The 24,239-nt window shown below is 48.5% G+C and overlaps 1 protein-coding gene across 1 annotated transcript; it reads left to right on the top strand.

Moving 5' to 3' along the window:
- The first annotated feature begins 6,453 nt into the window (after positions 1-6,453).
- Positions 6,454-17,224, top strand: KLHL40 (kelch like family member 40). The gene is made up of 6 exons (XM_084855105.1): positions 6,454-7,602; positions 11,220-11,380; positions 13,302-13,409; positions 14,370-14,555; positions 16,110-16,256; positions 16,979-17,224. Exons 1-6 carry the CDS (start codon positions 6,454-6,456, stop codon positions 17,088-17,090), a joined length of 1,863 nt encoding a protein of 620 aa, XP_084711231.1. The 3' UTR covers positions 17,091-17,224.
- The last annotated feature ends 7,015 nt before the right edge of the window (positions 17,225-24,239 follow it).

The raw sequence follows: 24,239 nt of genomic DNA, 5'->3' as shown, positions 1-24,239 counted from the left end.
ACTGTGGGAAGGAAGTCCACTTCCACCAGCATGGTTGCTCCAGTGTAAATCTGAATCCAACCCAAAGTCTTCATTGGGGTTGGCACAGCTAAAAGTTGAAGCAATATTAGCACTAGGAGTAGTCAAATGCAGGTTAAATTGATTCAGGATTTGGGGGGTAGGGATGGGGAAGAAGACATATTCAATCTGAGGGAGGGGTGTGTGTGTGTCTGTGTGTGCGCGCACGTGCCTGTGTGTGTGTGTATTTTGGTGGCAAGTTAGATAATAATTGCAGAGCACTTTGTCAGTGTAGAAGCTGTTGCTGAGCAGTGCAAACCTATCTCAGAAACAGGCCCTGTTGCCTTCACGGTCTACTCAGAACTAAGCTCAATTGAGTTCAAGTGGACTTACTCCCAGGTAAGCGTGCACAGGATTGCAGCCTTAAGATCCTTACAAAGCAATCTTATGTATCTTTATTCAGAAGTAAGCCCCACTGTGTTGGGTTTAACCCCTAGTAAGTGCATTTAGGATTTCAGCCTTACTGTGCCATCCTATATATGTTTCCTCAGAGGTAAGCCCCATGGAGTTCAGTGGTACTTATGTTGCAATCTAATACATGGACTTACCAGGACTAAGTCCAATTGAACTCAAGTCGGGCTTAGTTCTGAGGAGATATGTATAGGATTGTGCTGTTACTTCCAGGTAAATAGATGTATTATTGTAGCCTTGGACTACTACATACATGACTGTAGAAACTCAGGTAGGTTTTGCAAGATATTGGAAGGTGCTAACAGCCCATCAGTTGTCTGAATGGGACAAGACATTTTATGTTGAAACTTAGAAGTTACATTCGTATCAGAGAACGAAGAGGTATTTCCTTCTTTATTTACTGGGAAAACAAACTGCATTCATCAACTGAGGTGGAACATGCGTTTCATTTATTGAGAGCTACTGTGGTCTTCAATCTATTATGATCTTTGAATTGGTTTCTGGTGTATACAGTTTTGTTATAAGATAATTTATGATGCCAATTTTGGTTCTTTATAATTTTAATATTTCTTAGTTTGTATAATAAAAGATACCCAGTTAACAGCACAGCTACTAATGAGGGCAGAAGCCAAAACATTTATCTTGATTTTTAATACGCTGTTGTTAGTCTTTCTGTCTTTCATACACATGCACACCGGTAGTATCCAATGTTAGTCCTACATAGAGTGGACCCACTGAAATGAATGAGACTTAAGTTGGTAACTTAAGTCCCATTCATTTCAGCGGGTCTACTCTACATAGGGATAACATTGGATCCTACCCTATGGGTTGGATCTAGATTTAAGCTGGATCAACTGTGCTAATGGAAGTGGACTTCCAAGCCCCCTCCTTCCCATGGCAGCCCCTCCAGTCCCCTGAAAATTCTGCACCAAAGGTCAAGGCTGAATGGAGTGATCTGTGGTTTGGGGGCAGAGGGACCTTCTGGGAGTGAAGCCCTTTGCCTTGTAGAAGGCAAGTCCTGGATCCAACACACACACACTTACTTTAGTCTAACACTGACATTCCATGTGTAGTGAATTTTTTAATTTTTGCTGTGGAGCATTCAGTCCCGCAAATCTCCATCTGCAGCTTTGTCACTTGGTCCTGATGGCTGTATAAACTCATTCCTGAGAGTGAAAGAGAGAACAACGGACGTAATATTTGCTGCGGCGAACTTTGTAAATGGATGCTGCGGGAGATGGACGTGTGGAACACGCGCGGATTAGTTCTTAACATGGCACTCTTCTTACAACGGCTCAACTCAAAATGGCTGCTGCCCAAAGTTTCGATTCCATACCGGTGCTCCCCAGAACAGCTTCCCTTCATTCACTCAGTTACTGGATATGTTCGTTCCTCCTCTCAGTCTGTGTTCGACCCTAACAAGAAGCTACGGTTTATCGTAACAGCGTGGATGGGCAGCTTCCCACCCGCAGGTAGAATTTGGCTCGCCAGGCCTGCTCACCCATCTCTGAAGGCCTTTCTAGACAGCCTCACCCCTCTGAGATGGTGGGAGAGGGGCTCCAGATAGAGCTGCAGCCGTGAGGAGCGCTCCTTGAGGCCGTGACTCCCTCAGCTTGGCTCCCTGCCTGCCTTCTGGGAAACTGGGAAAGGTGTGGGGCAGACAACGCTGGCTTCCAGGTGAGCTGGCACCTCCACTTCCCTGAATGAAGAAGGCGAGGGGAAGGCAAAGCCCACTGTGTGGGTGCTTCTGTGGGAGAGAGAATGAAGGGAGGGGTGTGTGTGTGTGTTTGTGTGTGTGTGTGTTTGCACTTGTGAATGGGTGTGTGAATGTTGAATGAGAATGGGTGGGTGTACATCAAGTGTGAATGGGATGTATGTATGTGGGAGGCGGTGGGCTCTCCTACACTGGAGGCATTCAAGACGAAGCTGGACAGCCACCTGTCAGAGATGCTTTGACCTGGGCTCCATCTACATGGCACATCGTTGGAGCTGCGCAGCTCCTGCACTGTGGATGCTCAACGACCTGGATATATGGGGGCGAGTTACTGTGCAGTTTTGCTGTGGCTCAGGAGCCTGGTGAGCACCGTCGCCACCGCCGCAGGCAACGGTGCCCGGCAGAGAGTGATGCGGTTGCTCGCAGCGGTTCCCTCTCCCATTCCCTCTCCCATCGCAACTGCAGGCAGGATGGGAAGCGATTGGGAAGAAAGAGAGGGATGAGAGGGGAGGAGGAAAAAGGCGTCATGCTGTCACTCACCACCCACTCCACGCCCACCGCAAACCGCGCTGTCACCCCGAAGGATGGCTAGACAGCGCACTCTGGTGTGGTGAAGCTGCGGCAGCTGAAAAATTTGGAGGAAAACTGCACCTTGGAAATCCGCATTTTCTGGGCAGAAAGCTCGGAAGACTGTGAGGGGGCGACTGCGTCATCTAATCAAAAGGACCTCCACTCGCACCGGCCCCAGAGTAAAAGGCACGTCTAGATGTGCCCTAGGACTCCTGCACTGAGCAGGGGGTTGGACTCAATGGTCTTACAGGCCCCTTCCAACCCTACTATTCTATCGTTCTGTGATTCTATGATGCTATGTGAGTAAACCTCAGTGAATGAAACAAGCATGTCAGGAACTGCATGCCCGCTGTGGTGATGGCTCTGCCCATTTGGGTTTGTAGCACGGCCCGCTGCTGCCATGTGCTCCTTGACGGGCTTGTCCAGAGCCAAGTTGGCCCTTGGGCTGCAGGATCAAACCCAGGCTAGCCTGAGGCTCACACACTCTTCCCTTCTCGCCACTCCTCTGACATTGCCACGCAGTCAGAAGCTTCCCCCCTGTTTTTGAGTATAAAAAGCTTAGCTTTATGTCCAAACCTGGACAAACTGTGGTTAGTCTTAACTATGGTTGACTGAAACAAGCCAACTTCAAACTGTGGTTTATTAAACTGGGTTGTTTCAATAAACCTTTGCTAAGATTATCCACAGTTTAGCGTTCAGATGCAAGATTAAACTGTGGTTAATTGAAACTGGAAGCAAAGGATTCCAATTTCCTCCCTGTGGCTGTGCCAGAGTAGGGGAGGAGAGTAGGGAGTACACAGGCCTGAGGCTCACCAAGGCTGCTCCATCGGCCATCTTGGGCCAGTTCAGAATGCCAGCACAGTGCCACAAGTCAAGTGGGCTTGATGCAGCAGATGCGCATGAGTCCCACACATTTGTAGCAGCTCACAGGATGACCAGGCCTTTTGGAAGATTAAAGAGACAGTCAAATGTTAAGTCCCCCTGGTAAGGGGCAAATTAATACGGATGGGAAAATATAATCCACAGAAGCAGGGAGGATTAAGAACATGGGCTCATTGCCAGGAGAATGCACTACGCTGGAAAGCTTTCCTAACCCTTTCTTTGCTGCAAAAGACATGCCAAGTCCAGACTGGATTATGAATTGTAGCTGATACTCACCCAACACTATGCTTTGGGTATAATATCAGTGCTCTGTGTTCCCCGTGTCAACAAAACCCAACTCCACAGCATTAAAACCTGGCTTCTGCAATCACAATATGACTGCATAATTTGAGAAGAAAAAAAATGCACAATTTTGCTTGCCTTGCAAAATTTGTTCACCTTCCAAAAGCCAGGCAGTGTGTGTGCGTGCGTCCTTTTGAAAATAACCATCTTTTGACAATTCCTCCTAACGAATCTTGAATCCTCATTTCTAAACAGCAGGTGCTACATCAGCATATTCTCATCAACCCTTTCACTGGCTTTCCACAACCTGACAGCCTCCCGATGTGTTGGACTAAAACTCCTGTTATACCCAGCCAGCATGATGGGAGTTTCTGGATGGGGATGATGAAGTTTGTAGTCCAACACATCTGGAGATTGCCAAGTTGAAGGAGGCTGGATTGAAATGATTTTCAAAGACCATGTAAACAGCTAGAAAAAACGGTTTTGCCTTAATTATCAGCATGAAAAATGAACTATATCCCATGTCAATATTAGCAGAATTATACTGTTCGGAATTTTAATATTTAGCTTGCTTCTTCGTGTGTGTGTGTGTGTGTGTGTGTGATTTTTAATTCTTAAGGATTTGGGTTATTTGTTTGTTTGTTTGTTTGGTTCATATCCTGCCTTTCCTCCAAGGAGTTCAAGACAGTATGTACATCAGGGGTCCCCAACCTTTTTGGACCCGTGGGCACATTTGGGAAGTTGAGAAACTGCATGTGCACCACCACAAAATCCTACACAGAATGTGGCTAGTCATATAATGGCTGCCGTGGGGTCCTGGCTAGTCAAAAATTAGCTAAAGAGGTGGTAGGGAGGACAGAAACAGTGAGGCTAGGGCCTGGGGGGGAGGGGGGAAATAGCAAGGCAGAGGGGGAGAGGGGAGAGAAAGAGCAAGACCAGAGGGTGGGAGTGGGGAGAAACAGTAAGATGGGGTGAGAAAGAGCAAGGCTAGAGGCTAGAAGGGGGAGAAACAGAGAGCCAAAGAGGTGAGGGGAATAGCGAGGCTAGGGGCTGGGAGGGAGAAAAAGCAAGACAAAAAGGTAGAGGGAAGAGAAAGAGCAAGGCTAGAGGAGAGAAAGGTAGAGAAAGAAGACTACCCTAACATTTTCCAAGGTGTTTCTTAAAAATATATATTTTTACGGGGGCAACGAGTACTGTGTTGAGGACCCCTGTTGTACATGGTTCTCCCCATGATCTCCACATCAACCCTGCGAGGTAGGTTAGGTTGAGAGTCAGTGACTGCTCCAGGGTCATCCAGTGAGCTTCATAGCTCAGTGGGGATCTCAGTAACTTATACCCATCTTGAACCCTTGAGAAAAAGTGACAGAGGCTATTATTGTGTGGGCCTGCCTGTCTTTCTTGGCTTGGCTGTTAATGATGTTCTAATTCAGCCTTCCTCCACCTGGTGCCCTCCAGATGTGTTGGACTACAACCCCTATCATTCCCAGCTGTTGCAGTCTGAGTTTGACGCTCACTGGAAACGATTACTAGCAGGTACCAAGGCTTGGCAGAAGCAGCTCTTGGAATACTGTGGTGCTTGTTGTATTGATGTTGCTTAGTGACTGGGACTGGTTGTTTCCCATCTGCTCAATTGGTACATTTGTCGATGGAAGGTGGATTACAGAAGGTTCCCTGACTCTAACAAACCTGCTCCTCACAAGGCAGCTGATCCTATTAACTGCCCTCCCTAGAACATCGCAGCACTTGAACAAGTGGGGATCGCAAAACCATATGTGTATGAATATATCGAATCAGGTAAACTATCTTTGGGGAAAGTGAGGCTCAGTAGCATCTGTGATTTGGACAGATTTCCTCCCATTACAACAACTGTCAGATGCATGTCTTTGCTGTTGATCCAACTCTGACTTTGCAGTATATTTTTAGCGTGTTCAGCTTTGCTCCGGATTTAGAAGAGGAGAGCAAGGATGTGGCATCTGTGTGTGTGTGTGTGTGTGTGTGTGTGTGTTGCCAGGGGGTGGGGTGGGCGGTCAAAATAGTCCACATGGCTCCTGAGGTTGATTTCAAGGGCTTTATCAGTTTGATTCACTCCAAAGCATAATCTGTTTCTCACACACCGTTACTAAGGCAGCCAGTCACGAGCCATTCTGGTGGAAGTCCTTCAGGAAAAGATCTCCTGGTAGTGAATCATAAAAGCTTCTGCCATGGATCTAGAATTACACTTACAGCTGTTACTCAGACCCCCTGTGTCATTTCCAATCCCCCAGTCCACAGCAGCCTTCCCTCCCTGGCGGGCCAGTTTGTCATTTTAAAAGGTGATCGGCTTACACATGCTCCCAAATGGATTTCCTAAGCTTCGTAAGGCTGCAGCTATATATAAAGACCCCTCTTGCTGTGGAAGCTGAGCCACACAGACAACTGCGCAGGCAGCAAGAGGCTCATATTCTCAGCGCTTTGTCAGGAAGCAAAAGGGGTCTCCGACATTGACTGGTTTAAAAGGGCTGGAAGACCCGACCGAAGAAGAGAAAGCAGCTTCAGGCATGGCTTTGACGTTAGAACAGGCTGAAGAGTTGCGCCTCTACCAGCAAACTCTCCTCCAGGATGGGCTCAAGGACATGTTGGACCACAACAAGTTCCTCGACTGCGTCTTGAAGGTGAAAGGGAAGGAGTTCCCATGTCACCGCCTGGTCCTCGCAGCCTGCAGCCCCTATTTCAGGGCTATGTTCCTTTCAGACATGGAAGAGAGCGGTAAAAAGGAGATCAGCTTAGAGGATGTCGATCCGGAAGTCATGGGTAAGATCCTCCATTACATCTACACCTCAGAGCTGGAGATCACCGAGCAGAACGTCCAGGACATCTTCTCCGTGGCCAACATGTTCCAGATCCCTTCCATTTTCACGGTCTGCGTGTCCTTCCTTCAGAAGAGGCTTTGCCTCAGCAACTGTCTGGCCATTTTCAGACTGGGGTTGATGTTGGACTGCGCCCGCTTGGCAGTAGCTGCCAGGGATTTCATTTGCGACCGCTTTGCCCTAATCTCTCGAGACGAGGAGTTCTGCCAGCTCTCTCCTGATGAGCTCATTGCCATCATCTCCAGTGACTCCCTAAACATTGAAAAGGAAGAGTCCGTCTTTGAGGCAGTGATGAAATGGGCCACAGCCAAGGACTGTGAGAGCCGGGCAAAGGCCCTTCCGGTGGTCTTTGAGAGCATTCGTTTCCGCCTCATGGACAAGGGTTACTTCAGGGACCACGTGGAGAAGCACGCTGTAATCAAGTCCAGCCCAGAGCTCCTCAAGAAGATCCAGATGGTGAAAGATGCCCACGAGGGGAAATTCACAGTGGTGAAAAAGACAGCAGGGAAGAAAAAGGGGAAGAAATCCGGGGACAGTGTGATAAATGGAGGGGTAGAGGAAGAAGAGGGTGAGAAAGAAGAGGAAGATATCCTCCCGGGGATCTTAAATGATACAATGCGCTTTGGGATGTTCCTTCACGACCTCATTTTCATGATCAGTGACTCAGGGGCGGTGGCCTATGACCCGGGTGCCAACGAGTGCTACTTTGCCTCCCTTTCTGCTCAGATCCCAAAGAATCATGTCAGCCTAGTCACCCGCGAGAATCAGATCTTCATAGCAGGTGGCCTTTACTACAATGAGGACAATAAGGAGGATCCCATGAACTCCTATTTCTTGCAGGTATTGAGCGTCTTTTTGCCCTTGGATTGGAAATGATATACAATGTATTACTCCTAGGCCAAGAGCCGTACCAGGCTCTGTTTGGAGAGGGGAGTCAACCGAGTTTTACGCCGGTGTGGTTTAGGTCCAGATTTACCTCAGTCCTAGTTCAAAGTGATTTGACTCCCTGTGTCAAGTGTGTGTATCATATGGAGTGGTGACAAGTCTTGAACAGTTATACTGCATGCTATCTACAGCTTGGAGAGACTATTATTGTTTTTTAAAATAGTAACAACTGCGTCGCTGGATCAGGCAGAAAGTCTGCCTTGTGGTTAGGCCCTAGCAGCCCAACATCCTGTTTCCAGTAGGGGCCAGCCAAGGCCTCTGGAAGCTGACATGCAGGGAATGAAGGGGATGGCTGTCCTCTTGACATTTTTCCTCAGCATTTGGTATTCAGGGTTATCTGCCTTTCTTGTTCTCAAGAGATTAAGGAATACAAATTAGGTAGGCCTGGTTGAGATACGAATGTATGAGGAGCCCTACTGGATCTGACCAAGGGGCCCACCTTGCCTAGCATCCTGATTATCATGGCTACCAACTGTAGTTGGCTCTCCTTCACTGGAGGTATGTAAGCAGAGGCTGGGCACTCATCTATCTAGGATCCTGTTGTTGCATCCTACATCAAGGAGGGGTTTGGAGTAGATCAGCCTTTTCCAACCTGGTGCCCTCCAGATGTTTTGGACTACAACTCCCATCAGCCCCAGCCAACACAGCCAATGGTGAGGGATGGGAGGAATTGTAGTCCAGAACATCTGGAGGGCACCAAGTTGGGGAAGGCTGGGCTAAATGATCTCCAATGTCCCTTCCACCTCTACGAGTCTATGTTTCTGGGAAGCTCATAACCAGCCATTTCTTTCTTTTTTACACCAGCATCACATGATAACCCTTGAGGCATCTCACTGGCTGCCACCAGACATCAGAATGGTCAGCTTGATGGACCCAAAGGATTGCGCCCTTCAACAAGGAACAAAAATGAAAACACTTGGAGGATTGCTATGCTAGGTCAGACCAACGAGTCCATCAAGCTGGCCATTCCGATGTCTGGTTGCAGCCAGTGATGTGGCTCAAGGGGTATCCTGCTGAAGCCAGCAGGCTGGGAGGAGTGGTGGAGACGATCTTCACCTCCCCGTTCTCCAATCATTGCATTTTGCTTTCTTGCCCATCTGTCATTGGCACTTCAGAAGGGAAGGGAAGGAGGCTAGAAGAGGCTCAGAATAGCTTCTATCCTGGCCTCTCCAGTCTCCTCCCCTCCCTACCCACTGGGATGCCCCCCTTCCCCCTTCTTTCCTCACGGCCTGCAAGGGAGCAAAGCCCGGGGTGTGTGGGTCAGAGCTCTGATTCCCCCTTCTGATGTCAGAGTGCTGTCTCTGACCTTGGAGGGGGAAATCCTCACTATTCTATGGCCTCTCAGACAATGTCTAGGGGCCACAGCATTGGTCTGGAAATAACACTTAAAACATGAATAATCGCACTTTAGAACAAGGGTGCAGGTCCTCCTGCCCGCAGGCTAAATCTGGCCCGCAGGAGTTCCCCAGAAAGCCACACCTCCCTCCCCTGGCCCCAGCCCCTTTCCTCCAGCTGCTGATCATCCAGTAGTTTCCTGGCTTTTGTGGTTGTTCTCCCATTTTCAAAGGTTGAAATGCCCCTCCTAAGCTTTAGTTACTGGCAGGAAGCCTTAAGTTAAAATACAATGGTGTTTTGGCCTCGCCCTCTTTGCCTTGGCCTCACCCACCACTGGAATGCAGCCTCTGAGCAATGCTCTGAAATTGAATTAGGCCCTTGGCCTGAAAGAGGTTTGACGCTCCTGCTGGAGAATGTCCAAAGCACATTTCAGTAACACTTGCAACACGCGTCTGGTAAGGTAAGCCTGTATTGTCTGAGGGAGGGATGGCCTTGGTGGCCATCCAGTGAATTTCCAGGTGAGCTGAGATTATTTTGAATGGAGCTTACGAACATCACAAGCTGCCTTACACTGGGTCAGACCATGGGTCCATCTAGCCCAGGACTGTCGACGCTGACTGGCAGCAGTGGCTCTCCACTCTCCAGGCTTCCAGGCAAGAGCTTTTCCTGCCCTACCTGGAGATGCCGGGGATCGAACTTCTGCATGCAAAGCAGGGGCTCTGCCAACTGAGCCACAGCCCCTTGCCCAGCTGCCCAGCTGACTCTTAGCCACTATGCCAGCCTTCCCCAACCAGGTGCCCTCCAGATATGTAGGGCTGCAACTCCCATCATTCCCAGGCGGCATGCTGACTGGGGTAATGGCAGTTGCATTTTGACACATCTGGAGTTCACCAGGTTAGGGAAAGCTTCTCCGTGCTAATGCACAAAGTGGCCCTTTAACATGCTACTTCTTCGTCTTTCATGTCCATTCTGAAAATGGTTTGGCAAACATAGGGTGATGGTCAATGTTAGTCTAGCTTCAACCCCATTCATTTCAATGGGTCTACTCTACATAGGACTAACCTTGGCTGCAACCATATGACACACTAAGGATCTTTAAGTTCCAGTAAGTTCTGCCTTCCCTTCTGCTCACCAGGTTTGATGACTTTGTCATGTGTTCTGCTTTTAAGGGCACACCCTGGAGAGGGAGAACCCCTATGGTACTTCACAAGAGGCTTTTTCATGTCAGAAATGTGCTGTGCTTATAGAGGGGCTTCTTCCCCAACAGATGCCCCCCATCCACTCTTTTCGAAACCACCAATGATGGTTCCACAACCGCTGTAGAACGAGAATATAAGAAGCACCATGCTGGATCAGATCAAGGGTCCATCCAGTCCAGGACTCTGTTCACACAGTGGCCAACCAGCTGCCCACGGGAAACCCACAACCAGGACATGAGTGCAACAGCACCCTCCAGCCTATGTTCCCCAGCAACTGGTGCACATAGGTATATTGCCTCTGATACTTAAGGTAGCACATAGCCATCACGACTAGTAGCCATTGATAGCGTTCTCTAGGAATTTGTCCAACCCCTTTTTAAAGCCATCAAAGTTGGTGGCCATCACTGTGTCTTCTGGTACTGAATTCCATAGTTTCACTATGTGCTGTGTGAAGAAGCCCTTCCTTTTGTCTGTCCTGAATGCTTGCTCCATTGACCATCTGTGCTCACAGAGGACTGGTCTCTTTGCAGCTATTAGTCATGATGGCTGTGCAAAACTGATGTTTTCAGGAGCAGTATGCCCCTGAATACACCTTGCTAGGGTGCAACAGCAGGAGAGTAAACCAGAGGCTGACTAGATGGAGCTTTGCTCTGATGATCCATGACAGGTCTTCTTTGTACCACTGTCCAGTAATAAGTAGAGCAGCCTTCCCCAACATGGTGCCCTCCAGATGCTTTGGACTCCAGTTCCCATCACCCCTGACATGGTGGCCAGGGCTGATGGGTGTTCTAGTCAAATGGATCTGGAGGGCACCACATTGGACATGGATGAACTGGAGTTAGGCTGCCATCAAAGGAGGTAAGCCGCACCAAACACAGTGGGGCTGACTTCTAAGCAATCAGGTCTAGGATTGCGTTGTTCAGACTTCTTTCTTGACCTGCCTGCATGGCCTGGGTTGTGTCTTCTGCTTCTCCATAGTATGATCACCTGGATTCAGACTGGCTTGGGATGCCTCCGCTCCCATCCCCACGCTGCCTGTTTGGACTTGGCGAGGCAGAAAATTCCATCTTCGTGATCGGTGGGAAAGAGCTGAAGGAAGGGGAGGAGACCTTGGACTCAGTCATGTGTTACGATCGGCTGTAAGTGCAAAAGGCCCTCCAGCTGAGCTGACTGATTGGGGATTTCAGACCGAAGGGTTCCTACGGGCCTAAAAATGCATCTTGTGTTGGCCAGTAAAGATTGCTATGGCATGTTCCAACTAGGGCTAATTAACGTTTAAAGGAGCCATCCAGATGTTTTGGACTGCAGTCCCATTATCCCCAGCTAGCATGCCCAATGGCCATGCTGGCTAGGGGATGATGGTAGCAGTAGTCCAACACATCTGAAGGGTGCCAGCTGTGGAGAAGGCTGTTATTCAGCATTGCTTTTGCCTGTCCAAATCTGAAGAATGACTTCAAGGTCATCCTTTGATGGTCATCCTTGTTACTGGGCAATACTCATTTACTTTAAACATGTCTACACCACCTTTTAACTGAAGAAACAAAGAAAAAACCAGGGCAGTTTGCAGTAACTTAATACAACTTAACAGTAATAATTAATAAAATAGCTGCAGTGTAGTGTAGTGGTCAGAGTGTTTGACTGGGACTCGGGAGATCTGGGTTCTAGGCCCCATTTGGCCATGAAGCTTGCTGGTGACTTTGAACCAGTCACTGACTCTAAGCCCACCCTACCTCACAGGGTTGTTGTCAGGATGAAGTGGAGAGGAGGAGGACCACGTGAGCTGCCTTAGGTTTCTCTCAAGAGGAAAAAAGGCGCGATATAAATGTAATAATGTAATGTAGAGTCAACCCATTGAAATCAATGGAACTTAACACAGTCATGACTAGCTTAAGCCCCATTGAGTTTAATGGGTCTACCCGAAGTATGACTACATCTGGATCCACCCCATTAATCATGCTTTGAAGAGAAAAAAAAGCAGCTTAATGCTGCCACTTTTATTTTGAAGGAAAAGCGGCCTTGGTGCCCCGATCCGGGGTCAAACTGCTAACAGCATCTTTGAGGGCAAATAGCAGCTGCCAGGGGATGATTTGATGGGAAACCAGTGTGGGGGCCCAATCCAGATCAGGAGCGTGGTGTTGGACGGTTGTGAGGGGGGAGGGGGGCTGCTTTTCCTTCAAAATAAAAGTGCCAGTGTTAAGTCTGCACTTTTCTTAAAAAGTGTGATTAATGTAAGGTGTAATTTGGCCCTAAGTGGCTCTGGTTTCAAACTCTATCTGTTGAATTTTTGCCTGTCATGATGCTGTAAATACCGTAGAAGGAAAGGAAACATGAAAACCTTGGGGTGGGGGGAGATGAAGGGATGCAGAATAAGCTGTAGGCTTGCTGGAGCCTGCCCCCCCCCCCCAGATGGGGTGCTGCATGCAAATCGGATCTGTTGAAACCATAAGAACATAAGAAGAGCCCTGCTGGATCAGACCAAGGGTCCATCCAGTCCAGCACTCTGTTCACACAGTAGCCAACCAGCTGTCAACCAGGAACCCACAAGCAGGGCATGACGCAACAGCACCCTCCCGCCCGTGTTCCCCAGCAACTGGTGTACATGGGCTCACTGCCTTTGGTACTGGGGGTAGCACATAGCCATTGGGACTAGTAGCCATTGATAGCTTTTTCCTCCAGGAATTTGTCCATCCCCCTTTTAAAGCCATCCAAACTGGTGGCCATCACTGCATCCTGTGGTAGCGCATTCCATAGTTTGACTCTGCGCTGGTGAAGACGGGCTTCCTGTTCTCTGTCCTGAATCTCCCACCAATCGGCTTCATAGGATGACCTCTTTAGGTTCTAGTATTTTGAGAGAGGGAGAAAAATGTCTCCCTGTCCACATTCTCCACACCAGGCATCATTTTGTACACGTCTATTATGTCTCCCCTTACGCTTCTTTTTCCCAAGCTAAACAATCCCACCCACTGTAACCTTCACTCATAGGGGAGATGCTCCAGCCCCTTGATCAAGTTGCCCTTTTCTGTACTTTTTCCAGCTCTACAATATCTTTTTCTCTGTCAGGTCCTTTAAATGGGGTGAAGCGGATTCCCTCCCTTATGCAGTCTATGGACATAGTGCAGTATCCCACAACGATCTCATATATGTCATAGGAGGCAAAGGAAAGAATAAGTAAGTGAGAAGAAATGGGTGCGTGCGTGATGAAGACTAATCTCCTAATTTTTAATGTCATTCTCCACAGGAGATGTAACAGAAGAGAACGATATATACTGCATTCTAAAACTGGCAGTCATTAAGTAGTCGCATGGTTTATTCTTGAGCAAATGCTACACACAGTAGTTCAGCATGAGACATAAGGCAGCCGGGAAAAAGCAGCATGTTAATTTGCCTAGAACAGGGGTGGGAACATCAGGCCCAGGGGCCAAATCTGGCCCTCCAAGTTTCCCTGGATGGCCACGCCCCTTTGCCTGGCCCTAACCACTCTCCCCCAGCCATGCATTATTTACTGGTTTCCTGGCTTTTGTGCAGTTTTTCCCCACTGTAAAAGTTTGAAATGCTTAGTTTGGCGGTAAGAGCTTTAAGCTACAATATGCTGGTATTTTGGCCCCACCCCCTTTGCCTTTGGCCCCACCCCTTTTGCCTTTGGCCCCACCCCTTTTGCCTTTGGCTCCACCCACCACAGGGATGAGGCTTCTGAGAGCTTCTCTGAAATTGAATGCAGCCCTGGGGCTGAAAAAGGTTCAACGCCCTTGGCCTAGTGGGAAGATAGCATACACCTTCTAAATCTGGCAATCAGAAAATCGTATCTTGGTCTGCTCTGGAGTAAATGCTGTGCAGCAGCTCAGCAAGTGATAAGACGCAGGGCGGTAGGGGAAAAACGCAATTTTAATTTGCCAAGAGCAGGGGTGGGCAACTTGTAGGCCGAAACCTCTGGTAGGCCACAACTCCCATCAGCCCTAGTCAACATAGCCAAGGATGAGGGATCATGGGAGTTGTAGACTAAGCATCTGGAGGACCACATGTTGCCCACCCCTGGCCTAGAGGGAAGCTAGGTGGTTGGGGTGTGGGTGGTCCAGGCACAGATCTTAGCACATCAGCGACAGAATGATCCCAATCTCCTTCCTCCTGCAGAAAGTGCCTGAACAACCTGATTGTCTACAACCCAAAGAAGTTTGAGTGGAAAGAACTGGCGCCTCTGAAATCGGCCCGCTCGCTCTTCGGGGCAACCATACACCACGGCAAAATTTACGTGGCGGCAGGAGTGACCGACTCCGGCTTGGCCAACTCGGTGGAAGTTTATGACATTGCAGCCAATAAGTACGTGGGTGGCCTGAAAGCACATTGCATGGAGGGGCGTCGGCCCATTGCATGGAGGGGCACCTAGGAAGACCCCCTCCTCCTGCTGATTTAAGCTGTTTCCCCACATCCTCCAAGTAGCTCAGGGCGGCACACACACGGCTCTTCTTCCTCTCTGCCCCCATTGATCCTCACACAACAACCCTGTGAGGTAGGCGAGGCTGAAAGAGTGACTGGGCCGAGGTCAACCGGAGTGCTTCCTGGCCAAGTGAGAGTTTGGACCTGGTCTCCCCAGTCCTGGTCCGTCACCCTAATACAGCCTTCCCCACCCTGGTGTCCTCCAGAAGTTTTGGACTGCAATGGCCATGCTGGCTGAGAACGATGGGAGTTGCAGTTATTATTACGTAATGATAACATATCTGGAGGAGACTGTCTCTTAGCCTTCCCCCCACCCGAGCAGCCACCCCGCCAAAAATGACCCCCACTGCAATTTATTTATTTATTTAATATATTTATATACTGCTGAATATATTTTAAAATATCTCTAAGCCCAAGAGATTTTTATTTTTTTTTAACATCTCTTAGACTTTAAAGAAGCTCCCACTGGCATCAAAAGAGGCTTATTAAATGCTGTAATGCAGCACGGGAAGGGGAACAGGGAAACTGTCTTATCCCTGGCCAGTGATCAGAGATAAGGCAGGGACACTAATGGGCCAGATGGGGCCTCCCGCAGGCCCAGTTAGGCCCACGGTCCAGAGGTTTCCCATCCGCACACTACACCATATTAGGATCTTGGGCCACATGTCTCCGTTCTATTTCTTCCCTTATTCCCAGCAACTCTTGCTAAGCTGTGTACCAGTTTGCATGGTGTTAGAAGATACTGTTATTTCTCTCCATGCTTGGAATCATGGCAGGCAGCATCCATGGCCTGGGATTGAAGGTCTACATGTAAAGGATGAGTTCTTTCTCTAAGCTATGGTCCATTGCCTCCTGACGATATCTAGGATGATACTGACCAGTGCTTCCCAAGCCATTGATCATGTAGCCATATGTTCCCCCCTCCCTCGAATTAAATTTTTTACACCTTCAAAAAAGGTTATTTATGAAATAAGGATCAGAATTATGACACAGACATGCCCTAGAAGAGGCTCCCCTTCACCTCTCTTTGTGAGTTACTGATCGGCATGTGCCTCCTGACTGCAAAGAGGCCAGCCCTGCATAGACACACGACAGGCAGCCATCTCTTTGGGCAGGTGACTCTGCTGTCTTTGTGCATCAGGACTAGACTGGATTGCATTATTCAGTCCCATCCAATCCAGAGAGGCACACATAATTCCCTGCCCCCAGCAGAAGCCAACTGGGGGGAGGCAAGACCAGAGCACGGCATCACACAGAGCGGCATCAGGAGTTCTGTGTCCATCGCCACATTTTGGTCCGTGCATGTGTGCCATCACAGAATGCATTCCGTTCTGACCATATCGTGCGCTCCTCAGTGTACTGAGAGATGTCTGCCCTGGGACATGGTCCATGGAGAGTTCTGTTTTCTAACACCGCTGGTCTTCTGTGCCTTGCTAGATGGGAAGCCTTCACCGAATTCCCCCAGGAGCGCAGCTCTGTCAGCCTCGTCAGCCTGGGCGGCACCCTCTACCTGATTGGAGGCTTTGCCACCGTAGAGACGGAGTCGGGAGAACTGGTTCCGACGGAGCTCAACGACGTCTGGAGGTAAGGCATGCGGAGTGTTAGGGATGTATGGATTTTATAAAACCAAAAGCTGCATAAAGGATGAAGGAAATGCCGGGCTCCTTCTCCAAAGATGGAATGGCTTATTTACACTGGCTATGAATTCCTTAATACAGGAAAGCATTCCCTTTGGCTCAGCTTAATGTTTTACCCTCTCTAAACTCTTAGATGGAAGATATTCCAAAACACTGGTAAATGAGCGATGTTGCCCTTGTAACAATACTGAAGTGGAATCTGTTATACATGTTTTGTTCAATTGCTGTTACTATCAGGGGGTCAAAGATGCCCTGATACTTCCAAGTACTCAATCTTTTCCAGATCCGTCTTTAGAATCTCTTATGTGTATCTTACTCAAAGGATCCAACAAGATTAATCACCACACAAGTTGCTACATTTTTGAATGTTAATTTAGAACAACAGATTTTATTGTTATGTATTTTTGTATCTTTTGCTGGTGGTCAGTTCACCGTAGATAAAGGATTCATTCATTCATTCATTCCGATGAAGGAAATTAGTAAAAGGAACATCCCAGTGTACTAAGACAGCTTTCTCCAACTTGGTGCTCTCAAGAAGTGGTAGCCCAACACATCTGGAGGACACCAGGTTGGGCAAGGCTGCACTAAGATCTCAAGATTTCACATCAATGGATGTGGCAACTGGAAGTCCACTCAGAACTCATCCAGTTATTTTTTGTACTTTTCCAGGTATGACGAGGAAGGGAAGAAATGGGAAGGGGTCCTCCGAGAGATCCAGTACGCATCAGGTGCTACTTTTCTGCCGGTGAGGCTCAACGTTCTGCGACTAACCAAGATGTGATTGTGTCGAGGTGTCTCTTTGTCTTCCTGCAACTGAGCACTCTTCCTCTCTCCACTTTCTTTTGTATATCCGCGTTGAAAGATTTGACAAAGCACTGCCAATTTTTTTTGTCAGATAAAACAGAAAAAGGCTACATTTTGCGGTTCCATCTGATTACACAACACACACATGCCCCCAACCCCCCCCCCATATATGGATGAGCTGGCATTCGTGAAAGGAAAACTACAAAAAATAAATGGTGATGGCCGATACTTTTGGCAAGCGGGCTACCAGTCAAATTCATTATGAGCTAGGCCCACACTTGTGCACTCCGTAGCACCCACGTAGGTCTGTGAAACTTAGCATAGCTTCACATGTAACCTGAGCTTAGAACATAAGAACGTATGAAGAACCATGCTGGATGAGACCAAGGATCCATCTAGTCCAGCGTTCTGTTCACACAGAGGCCAACCAGCTTCTTGTGGAAAACCCTCAAGCAGGACGAGAGTGCTACCCTCCCAACGATGTTCCCCAGCTACTGGTTTGCATAGGTATCCTGTCTCTGATACTGAAGGCACCATGTATCCATCAGGACTAGCAGCCATTGATAGCCTTCTCCTCCATGAATTTGTCCAATCCCCCTTTAAAGCCATCCAAAGTAGTGGCCATCGCTACATCTGGTGAAAGTGAATTCCACAGTTTAACTACGTGCTGTGTGACAAAGTCCTCCCTTTTTTCTGTCCCGAATCCCCCACCAATCAGCTTAATGGGATGACCCCACTGGGTTCCAATAGCACAACTAGAGTAGAGCAACTCTAGGAGCACAACTCTCAGCAGCACAACAGGAGAGGCTGTTAGGACTATGGGTATGGCTCTATCAGAGGCAGGCACAAAGGCTGTTCTTGGTTCAGGTATGCAATGACCCAACCACCCTATACTGCTTAGGCTACATATGGCAACCAAGTTTTAGCTTGACCACCCATGGGTGGGCAGATTAGAATTCCACCAAGGGCTCAAATAGGGTTGTCAGATGTCCCACAGCTCTGATATTCAGAAGGTGGAGCCTAGGACATAAGGGGCGGGGCCTTATAGGCCAGGGGTAGAATTTGGTTGGGAAGGGCCAGTGTCCTATAGCAGGGGATGGGAATTGGATCAGGTCAGGGGACAGAGCTTGGCTCTGCCTGGTGGCTGAGGCACAGCGGAACAAATAGAAAGCGTTCTCAAGCCAAGCAGAAAACCAAGTGCCCTCTTGGGTCTGTCCTCTCTTCCAAAGATTTCACTCCTTTCCTGCTGAAACTTCAAATCAAATCCTGTGATCTAGTCAATCCTAGTTGATCTGAGCTTCTCATCCCTGAGAAAAGGAGCCTTTTTCAGCATTCCGCAGCAACCAATAGAAGAGCTTTTCCCTGCTGGGAGAAGGGCACGACTTGGAAAGAAGATGGTGGGCCAGATGGGAAACTCCCCGTGGGCCATATCTGTGGGCCGGAAGTTCCCTGCACCTGCCCTCAGTTCAGATCTGGTCATTCCCTTCCTGACTTTTCTGATCCTCTAAGAGCAAGAGGTGCCCGGGCTCATGACTAGATTCAGAAGTTCTTCTGGAAAAGACAAGACACAATGTACACTCCGAGCAAGAAAGTTCAATTTTATTTAGGCGTATGACTTGAAACAGTTCTCCGATTCCTTTAAAAAATCCTTAACAAAACAGATTTGGGTGACTGTTAAGCAAGTGTGTCCTCCCACCCCCCCTTCAAAGTGTTTCATATTAACTGGAAGAATCAGGGCCATAATAATAACAATAATAATATTTTTTAAGCGTTAGGGATGTTCCTGGTTCACATAGATAAGAGATCCTTAATGCTATGAGATTATTTCAAATTCTCTTTAAAGAAAAAGGAGTTCTTACCAAGGAGCCTTTTATAATTACACCCCAAAGATGTTTAACAGGCAGGTAAGATATTGGACCACTTTACATGTGTCAGAAAGAGGGGTCCTGGTGGAAGGCTCATTGGGGAGTTGCACATGTCCGCAGCTTTGGAACATGTTTTGCACATATTTGTACATGCCTTTTATGTAACAGTGCAGGAGAGATGGGGTTAACCCATCTCTGCTCCCCACCCCCCGCTCCGTGGAAATAACTTTTCCCGGAGCAAGCAAAACAGCTCTAAGAAACGTCAAATAATCTTTTCATAGGAATTTTGGGTTGTTGTTATTGTTGTTGTTGTTATTTTATGGGGTCTACACCATGGTGCCCACAGGCTTATGGTGTCTCCAACTCTTGGCACCCACCATACCCCTCCAGATTTTTATTTAATTTCTTAAGATCTTTAAAAACTGATTATTTTTAAGCTGGGAGGCTGGCACACTAGAAAACAAAGTGCTGCCCTCCAGCACCTTCTTTATTTGGGCTCAAAAGAGTGGTATTGTGTTTTGGAGCTCAGATCTCACCTCTGCCTCGTAATTAGGTTCTTGGGCAAGTTACTTTTCTTTTAGTCTCACCAACTGGCTTTCTGGGAAATGAGCATCTGTGACCGGCCATGTCCACCACGGCAGCCATTTTAAGAATGGGCAAGCCTCGCCCCCATGGCAGCCATTTCGCGAGAGTGCCCACAACACCCCCTCAAAATGTCAAATCTGCCCCCTGACCCAAAACGGTTGAGGACATTTCATGCTTTCATTGACTGGTGTAGCATAGCCGTGAAAGAAGCAAGTTATGAACCAGTCGGTTCCCTATTTCACAATTTCACATCAGCTGCTGTTCATCTCGCCTTCCACCCCACCAACCAGGCACCCCCCAGATGTGTTGGACTACAACTCCCATCATCCCTCAATGGGTATTGTAGTCCAACACATCTGGAGGGTGCCAGGTTGTGCGAAGTTGCTCTCACCCTATGGCTGCACCCCCTCCATCTTTAAAGTAGGACAATACAAGACCTACCTCACAGGGCTGGCATCAGGATTGCTGAGATAGTGGATATGAAGCAGGTTGTTGACACTCCCCCCCCGCCCCCTCCGGACACAGACACACACGCACACACAAGAAAATGATCTCATCCTTTTGGTATAATAGTAATACAAAGGTGTTACGCGCAGCTTTCCTTAAGTGCTCAAAATTATTTTATAGCAAGCCTCCCTAAATCAGGGGGTTGTGTGTATGTGTGTGTGTGTGTGAGGGGAATACACCAGCTTCCTCTCATGCTCTTCTGTGCGAAAGGACGTGACAGAAGCCCTCCCACCCCAAGGCAGATTCACACGTGAAATACTGAGGCATGCTCTGAAAGGGGAACGAGACAGACCATGCTTTTGGAAACACATCACATAGGCGCGCTCAGGAGAGCCCCCCCCCCCCCCGTCCATCTTATTCAGCCAGGTCTCTGGATTCTGAGACTTCAGCAGGCCCCACTGACACCTTTCCAAGCCTGTCTCCACAAGGGGAAGAAACTTAGGGGAGGGACCCAGTGGAGGCTGGTGGTTCTGATGTCAGTGGGGCGATGAATCCGCTCGGGGTTTCAGTCAGAACTCTAAAGGGCCTGAACCTATTTTGGGGATTGGGTTCAGCACCTTGGATAGCTTCTTTAGAGTTCTGTGTGATTCTGACTGAGACCCAGAGCAGATCCACAGCCCCACTGACATCGGAGCCACCAGCCTCCACTGGAGGGACTGTAGCGCAGAGGCAGAGCAGCGCCTTTGCAGACCAGCGGTCCCAGGTTCAATCCTTGGCCTCTCCAGTTAAAGGGTCACATACAACAGGAGATGGGAAAGACCTTTGCCTGGGAGCCTGGAGTCCTGCTGCCAATTGGGAGCAGACCAGGAGCTCTTATCGAGGGCTGTACCTTGTGGATGGGCCACCTCTCTCTCTCTCTCTGACATCATCTTCTCTCCCCCTCTCTTCCTCCACACCCAGTAGGCTGCTGGGGGAGGAACAGACGTCTGATCTGATCGCTGGCAGGGGGCTTTTGGAATTAGGCAGCGGGCTGCATGCGGCCCTAGGCTGCCCAGCCGATGGATAAACAGGCTGACCTCATATAAGGCAGCTTCATATGCCCCTAACTTGATCCTTCATACATACATTTAAAAAGGTGAAAGCCAAGATTCTTTTGAAATTAAGAACACTTAAGAACATAAAAGCACCAGAAGAGTGCTGCTGGATCAGACCAAGGGTCCACCTAGCCCAGCATTCTCTTCACACAGTGGCCAACCAGCTATTGACGGGAGACCCACAGGCGGATATGAGTGCAACAACACCCTCCCACCCATGTTCCCCAGCAACTGGTGTACATAGGCTCACTGCCTCTGGTACTGGAGGTAGCACATGGCCATCAGGGCTAGTAGCCATCGATAGCCTTTTCCTCCAGGAATTTGTCCAACCCCCTTTTAAAGCCATGCAAATTGGTGGCCATCACCACATCTGCACTCCTACAGAATCATGGCACATACACCCAACCCTGGACAAGACTGGCATCCAACCTCCCATATGCCACATTTTTAACAATGCATTTACATTACAGAACACAAAAATAAACTGTTTTGGCCCGACCAAGAAGCTATACTGATGAAAGGCAGCCCGCCCACCTGGGTTGGGTTGCTCTTGCCTCAGGTTTCCTTCGGCTATTCCTAATGCCTCCCATCTCGTGATGTAGGACCACAGCTATGAAAGGAATGAAGATGGAGAATATGGTCCAAACCCCTTGCCTGTAAATAACCTGCAACCATCGTATCTTTGACAGATACCCGTCCGATGAAATGCTCTCAAGCTGTCACCTCTGGCAAATTTATGACTCCCCCAAGAAAAGTTAACAGCATTTCAGGAAACCTTATAGCAGGGATGGGAAACCTCTGAGCCACAGGCTAATCTGGCCGGCGGAGGTTCCCCATCTGGCCCGTGGGGGTTTCCTCCCAGGCTCTGCCCCCTCTCCCAATGCTAGGGAAAGGCTGCCTTTCTCTAGTGTTGGGAATGGAATGGAAGCCCCACTGTTAAGAGCTGAGAGGGACTGTCCTTTCTCCAGGCAGAGAGAGGCAGGAACGAGGGCTCTGTGCCTCTTTGCATGGAGAAAGGGACCCCTATGATGACAGGGCGCAGGGCTTTTGGAGGGAGGGGTTCATGCCCTGACATCATCAGGTTCCCCACTCCTACCTTATGGGAACCAAAACATTTTTTGAGAATCTCCCTCTGAAAAGAAAAAGGTAAGAGCCACCACAAATGTGTTCCTAAAGGAAAAAAATCCCTGGAAAAGGTCATGCATGTGAAAATATTAACTGATGCAGCCCTTCCTCTGTTGTGCAAAAGGAAAAAGCACTTGCATGTTTAAAAGCAAAACATAAATGTATTCATGTAGAATCTTTCCAATTACAGTTGCATTGGTTCATAAATACCATCTTCGTTTACAGCCAGTGCCTATACCTCTAGCTGAATATATTTATACTTCTCTATTTAGGGAATCCTTTTTTTATGTTTGCCCCCTTGTTTCTCCATTCTTCTTTCACCATCTTCTTTCAACATTCTTTGATAACAGTCACTCTACAACAGCATCATTTGCTTTTAAGGAAATCCAACACACGCACACCAATGTTGATGTCACACACTGTCGACAACCACTGTGGCCTGCCATGAAATGTATTGCGAGAGAGCCAAGAGGGTTGATTCAAATTCAACAAAACACATCGCATTGATACAGCACCTTTGGCTGTTCAAAGCACTCCAGCTGATTGTAATCCTTACAAACAACCCTGTATGGTAGGTCAGCATTATTATCTCCATATTGCACACAGCGGGGAGAGGGGTGCGTGGCTGAAGACGAAAGAGCATGGCTTGCCCAAGGACAAACGAGCAATTTCATGGCAAAGGTGAGATTCGAACTGGGAACTTCCTGTTTCATCCTTCTGGCTCTTAGCTGCTACGGTATCCCAGCTCCCAGGAAATTTGGTTCCAAAATGGCAGACAGCTGCTTATCTAATTTCCTACAGGTAGCTACAGAGATGGCAAGATTGAAAGGCCAGTGGCTCACACTAGATACCTTTTCAAAGCTGGGGCAACCAGCACTACTCTTGTGGAATAGTATTACTAGTGCAAAAGGGTGTGTGTGTGTGTGTGTGTGTGTGTGTATACACACACAAATTCCTTCATTGGAGAGGGGAAGCAATATACCATTCAGGAAGAGCACAGCCATTACTTTTGTGATAGGAGGGCCGTAAGACTACCCTAAGTGGGTCATCACAAATCAATGCAAATGCAAGAGAAATCAAGTAGTTTAATGGGTTTGAAGTTATTTAAACCAAATTATTATTATTATTATTATTATTATTTAAAGCAAAGCATCACCACTTCTGAGATGGGTTAACCTTTTACTGAGCAACTGGGTCGTGGACAGAGGTGGGGAAGGGGAGATATATGAAAGGGGTCCAGAATATCTCCGAAGAGCCCAAGCACTCGTGCCCCCCCCCTTCCTGGTGGCTACAGCCCTGCCTCTCTGCCAATTGGGTGCAACTCTTTCCGGAAGCTTCCGGAACAGTACTATGCATCACCCCAGCAAAAACGTTTGCAGGTTAATGGTAACATGCGGGATGGGGTGATTTCAAGGAGAGAATCGGGGAAGCGGGGGGAAGGGATGTTTAAACCCCCGCCTACTGATATCCCGCTGCCCCTCAACACACAGATTTCCCCCAGCCTTCCCTCCTAGCAGGTCCCCGGTTGGTCTTATTTCCTTCTTGGATCCCAGCTGGAGAGGAAAATTGGGTGGGGGGAACTACAACAGAGTTGCTGTGAGGGGAGAATAAGCGAGTCGGGGAAGGGTTAAGCACAGTCTCAGACACTGATGCTCTCCAGCAAATGCCGTTTCTCCCCTGCCCTACACACACTAGTCACCTGTTGGGGAGGACACGGCGTAGCTGGGGCTTGATGACATCAGTGGGTGTGGCCACACCCCTGATGTCATCCAGGTGGGTGGGTGGGTGGGGTCAATCCCCCCTCCCCCAAATCAGTTCCCCGTTCCTGCACTAATGTTACGTGGCAAAAAGAGGCACCCCCTAGTGGTAGGAAATACAACAGCACGTGTGGGTGCCAATACCTCCTAGCCCCTGGAGAAATACCAAGGCGGCCATGATCATTTAGGCTGGAGTACTGCTCCCCCGGCAGGCTAGAAATAAAAACATATGCAGATTATACGCATGACTGTT

The sequence above is a fragment of the Heloderma suspectum genome, chromosome 5, assembly GCF_057233095.1.
Source record: "Heloderma suspectum isolate Gila_16-S chromosome 5, 16-S_ref, whole genome shotgun sequence".
Taxonomy (NCBI): Eukaryota; Metazoa; Chordata; class Lepidosauria; order Squamata; family Helodermatidae; genus Heloderma; species Heloderma suspectum.
This window is presented reverse-complemented; position numbering and strand designations above follow the sequence as displayed.

Coding starts and splice junctions, on each gene's coding strand:
- KLHL40 (XM_084855105.1), top strand. CDS start 6,454: ATGGCTTTGACGTTAGAACAGGCTGAAGAGTTGCGCCTCTACCAGCAA. Junction 11,381..13,301: donor GTCATGTGTTACGATCGGCT/GTAAGTGCAAAA, acceptor TTTCTCTGTCAG/GTCCTTTAAATGGGGTGAAG. Junction 13,410..14,369: donor GGAGGCAAAGGAAAGAATAA/GTAAGTGAGAAG, acceptor TTCCTCCTGCAG/AAAGTGCCTGAACAACCTGA.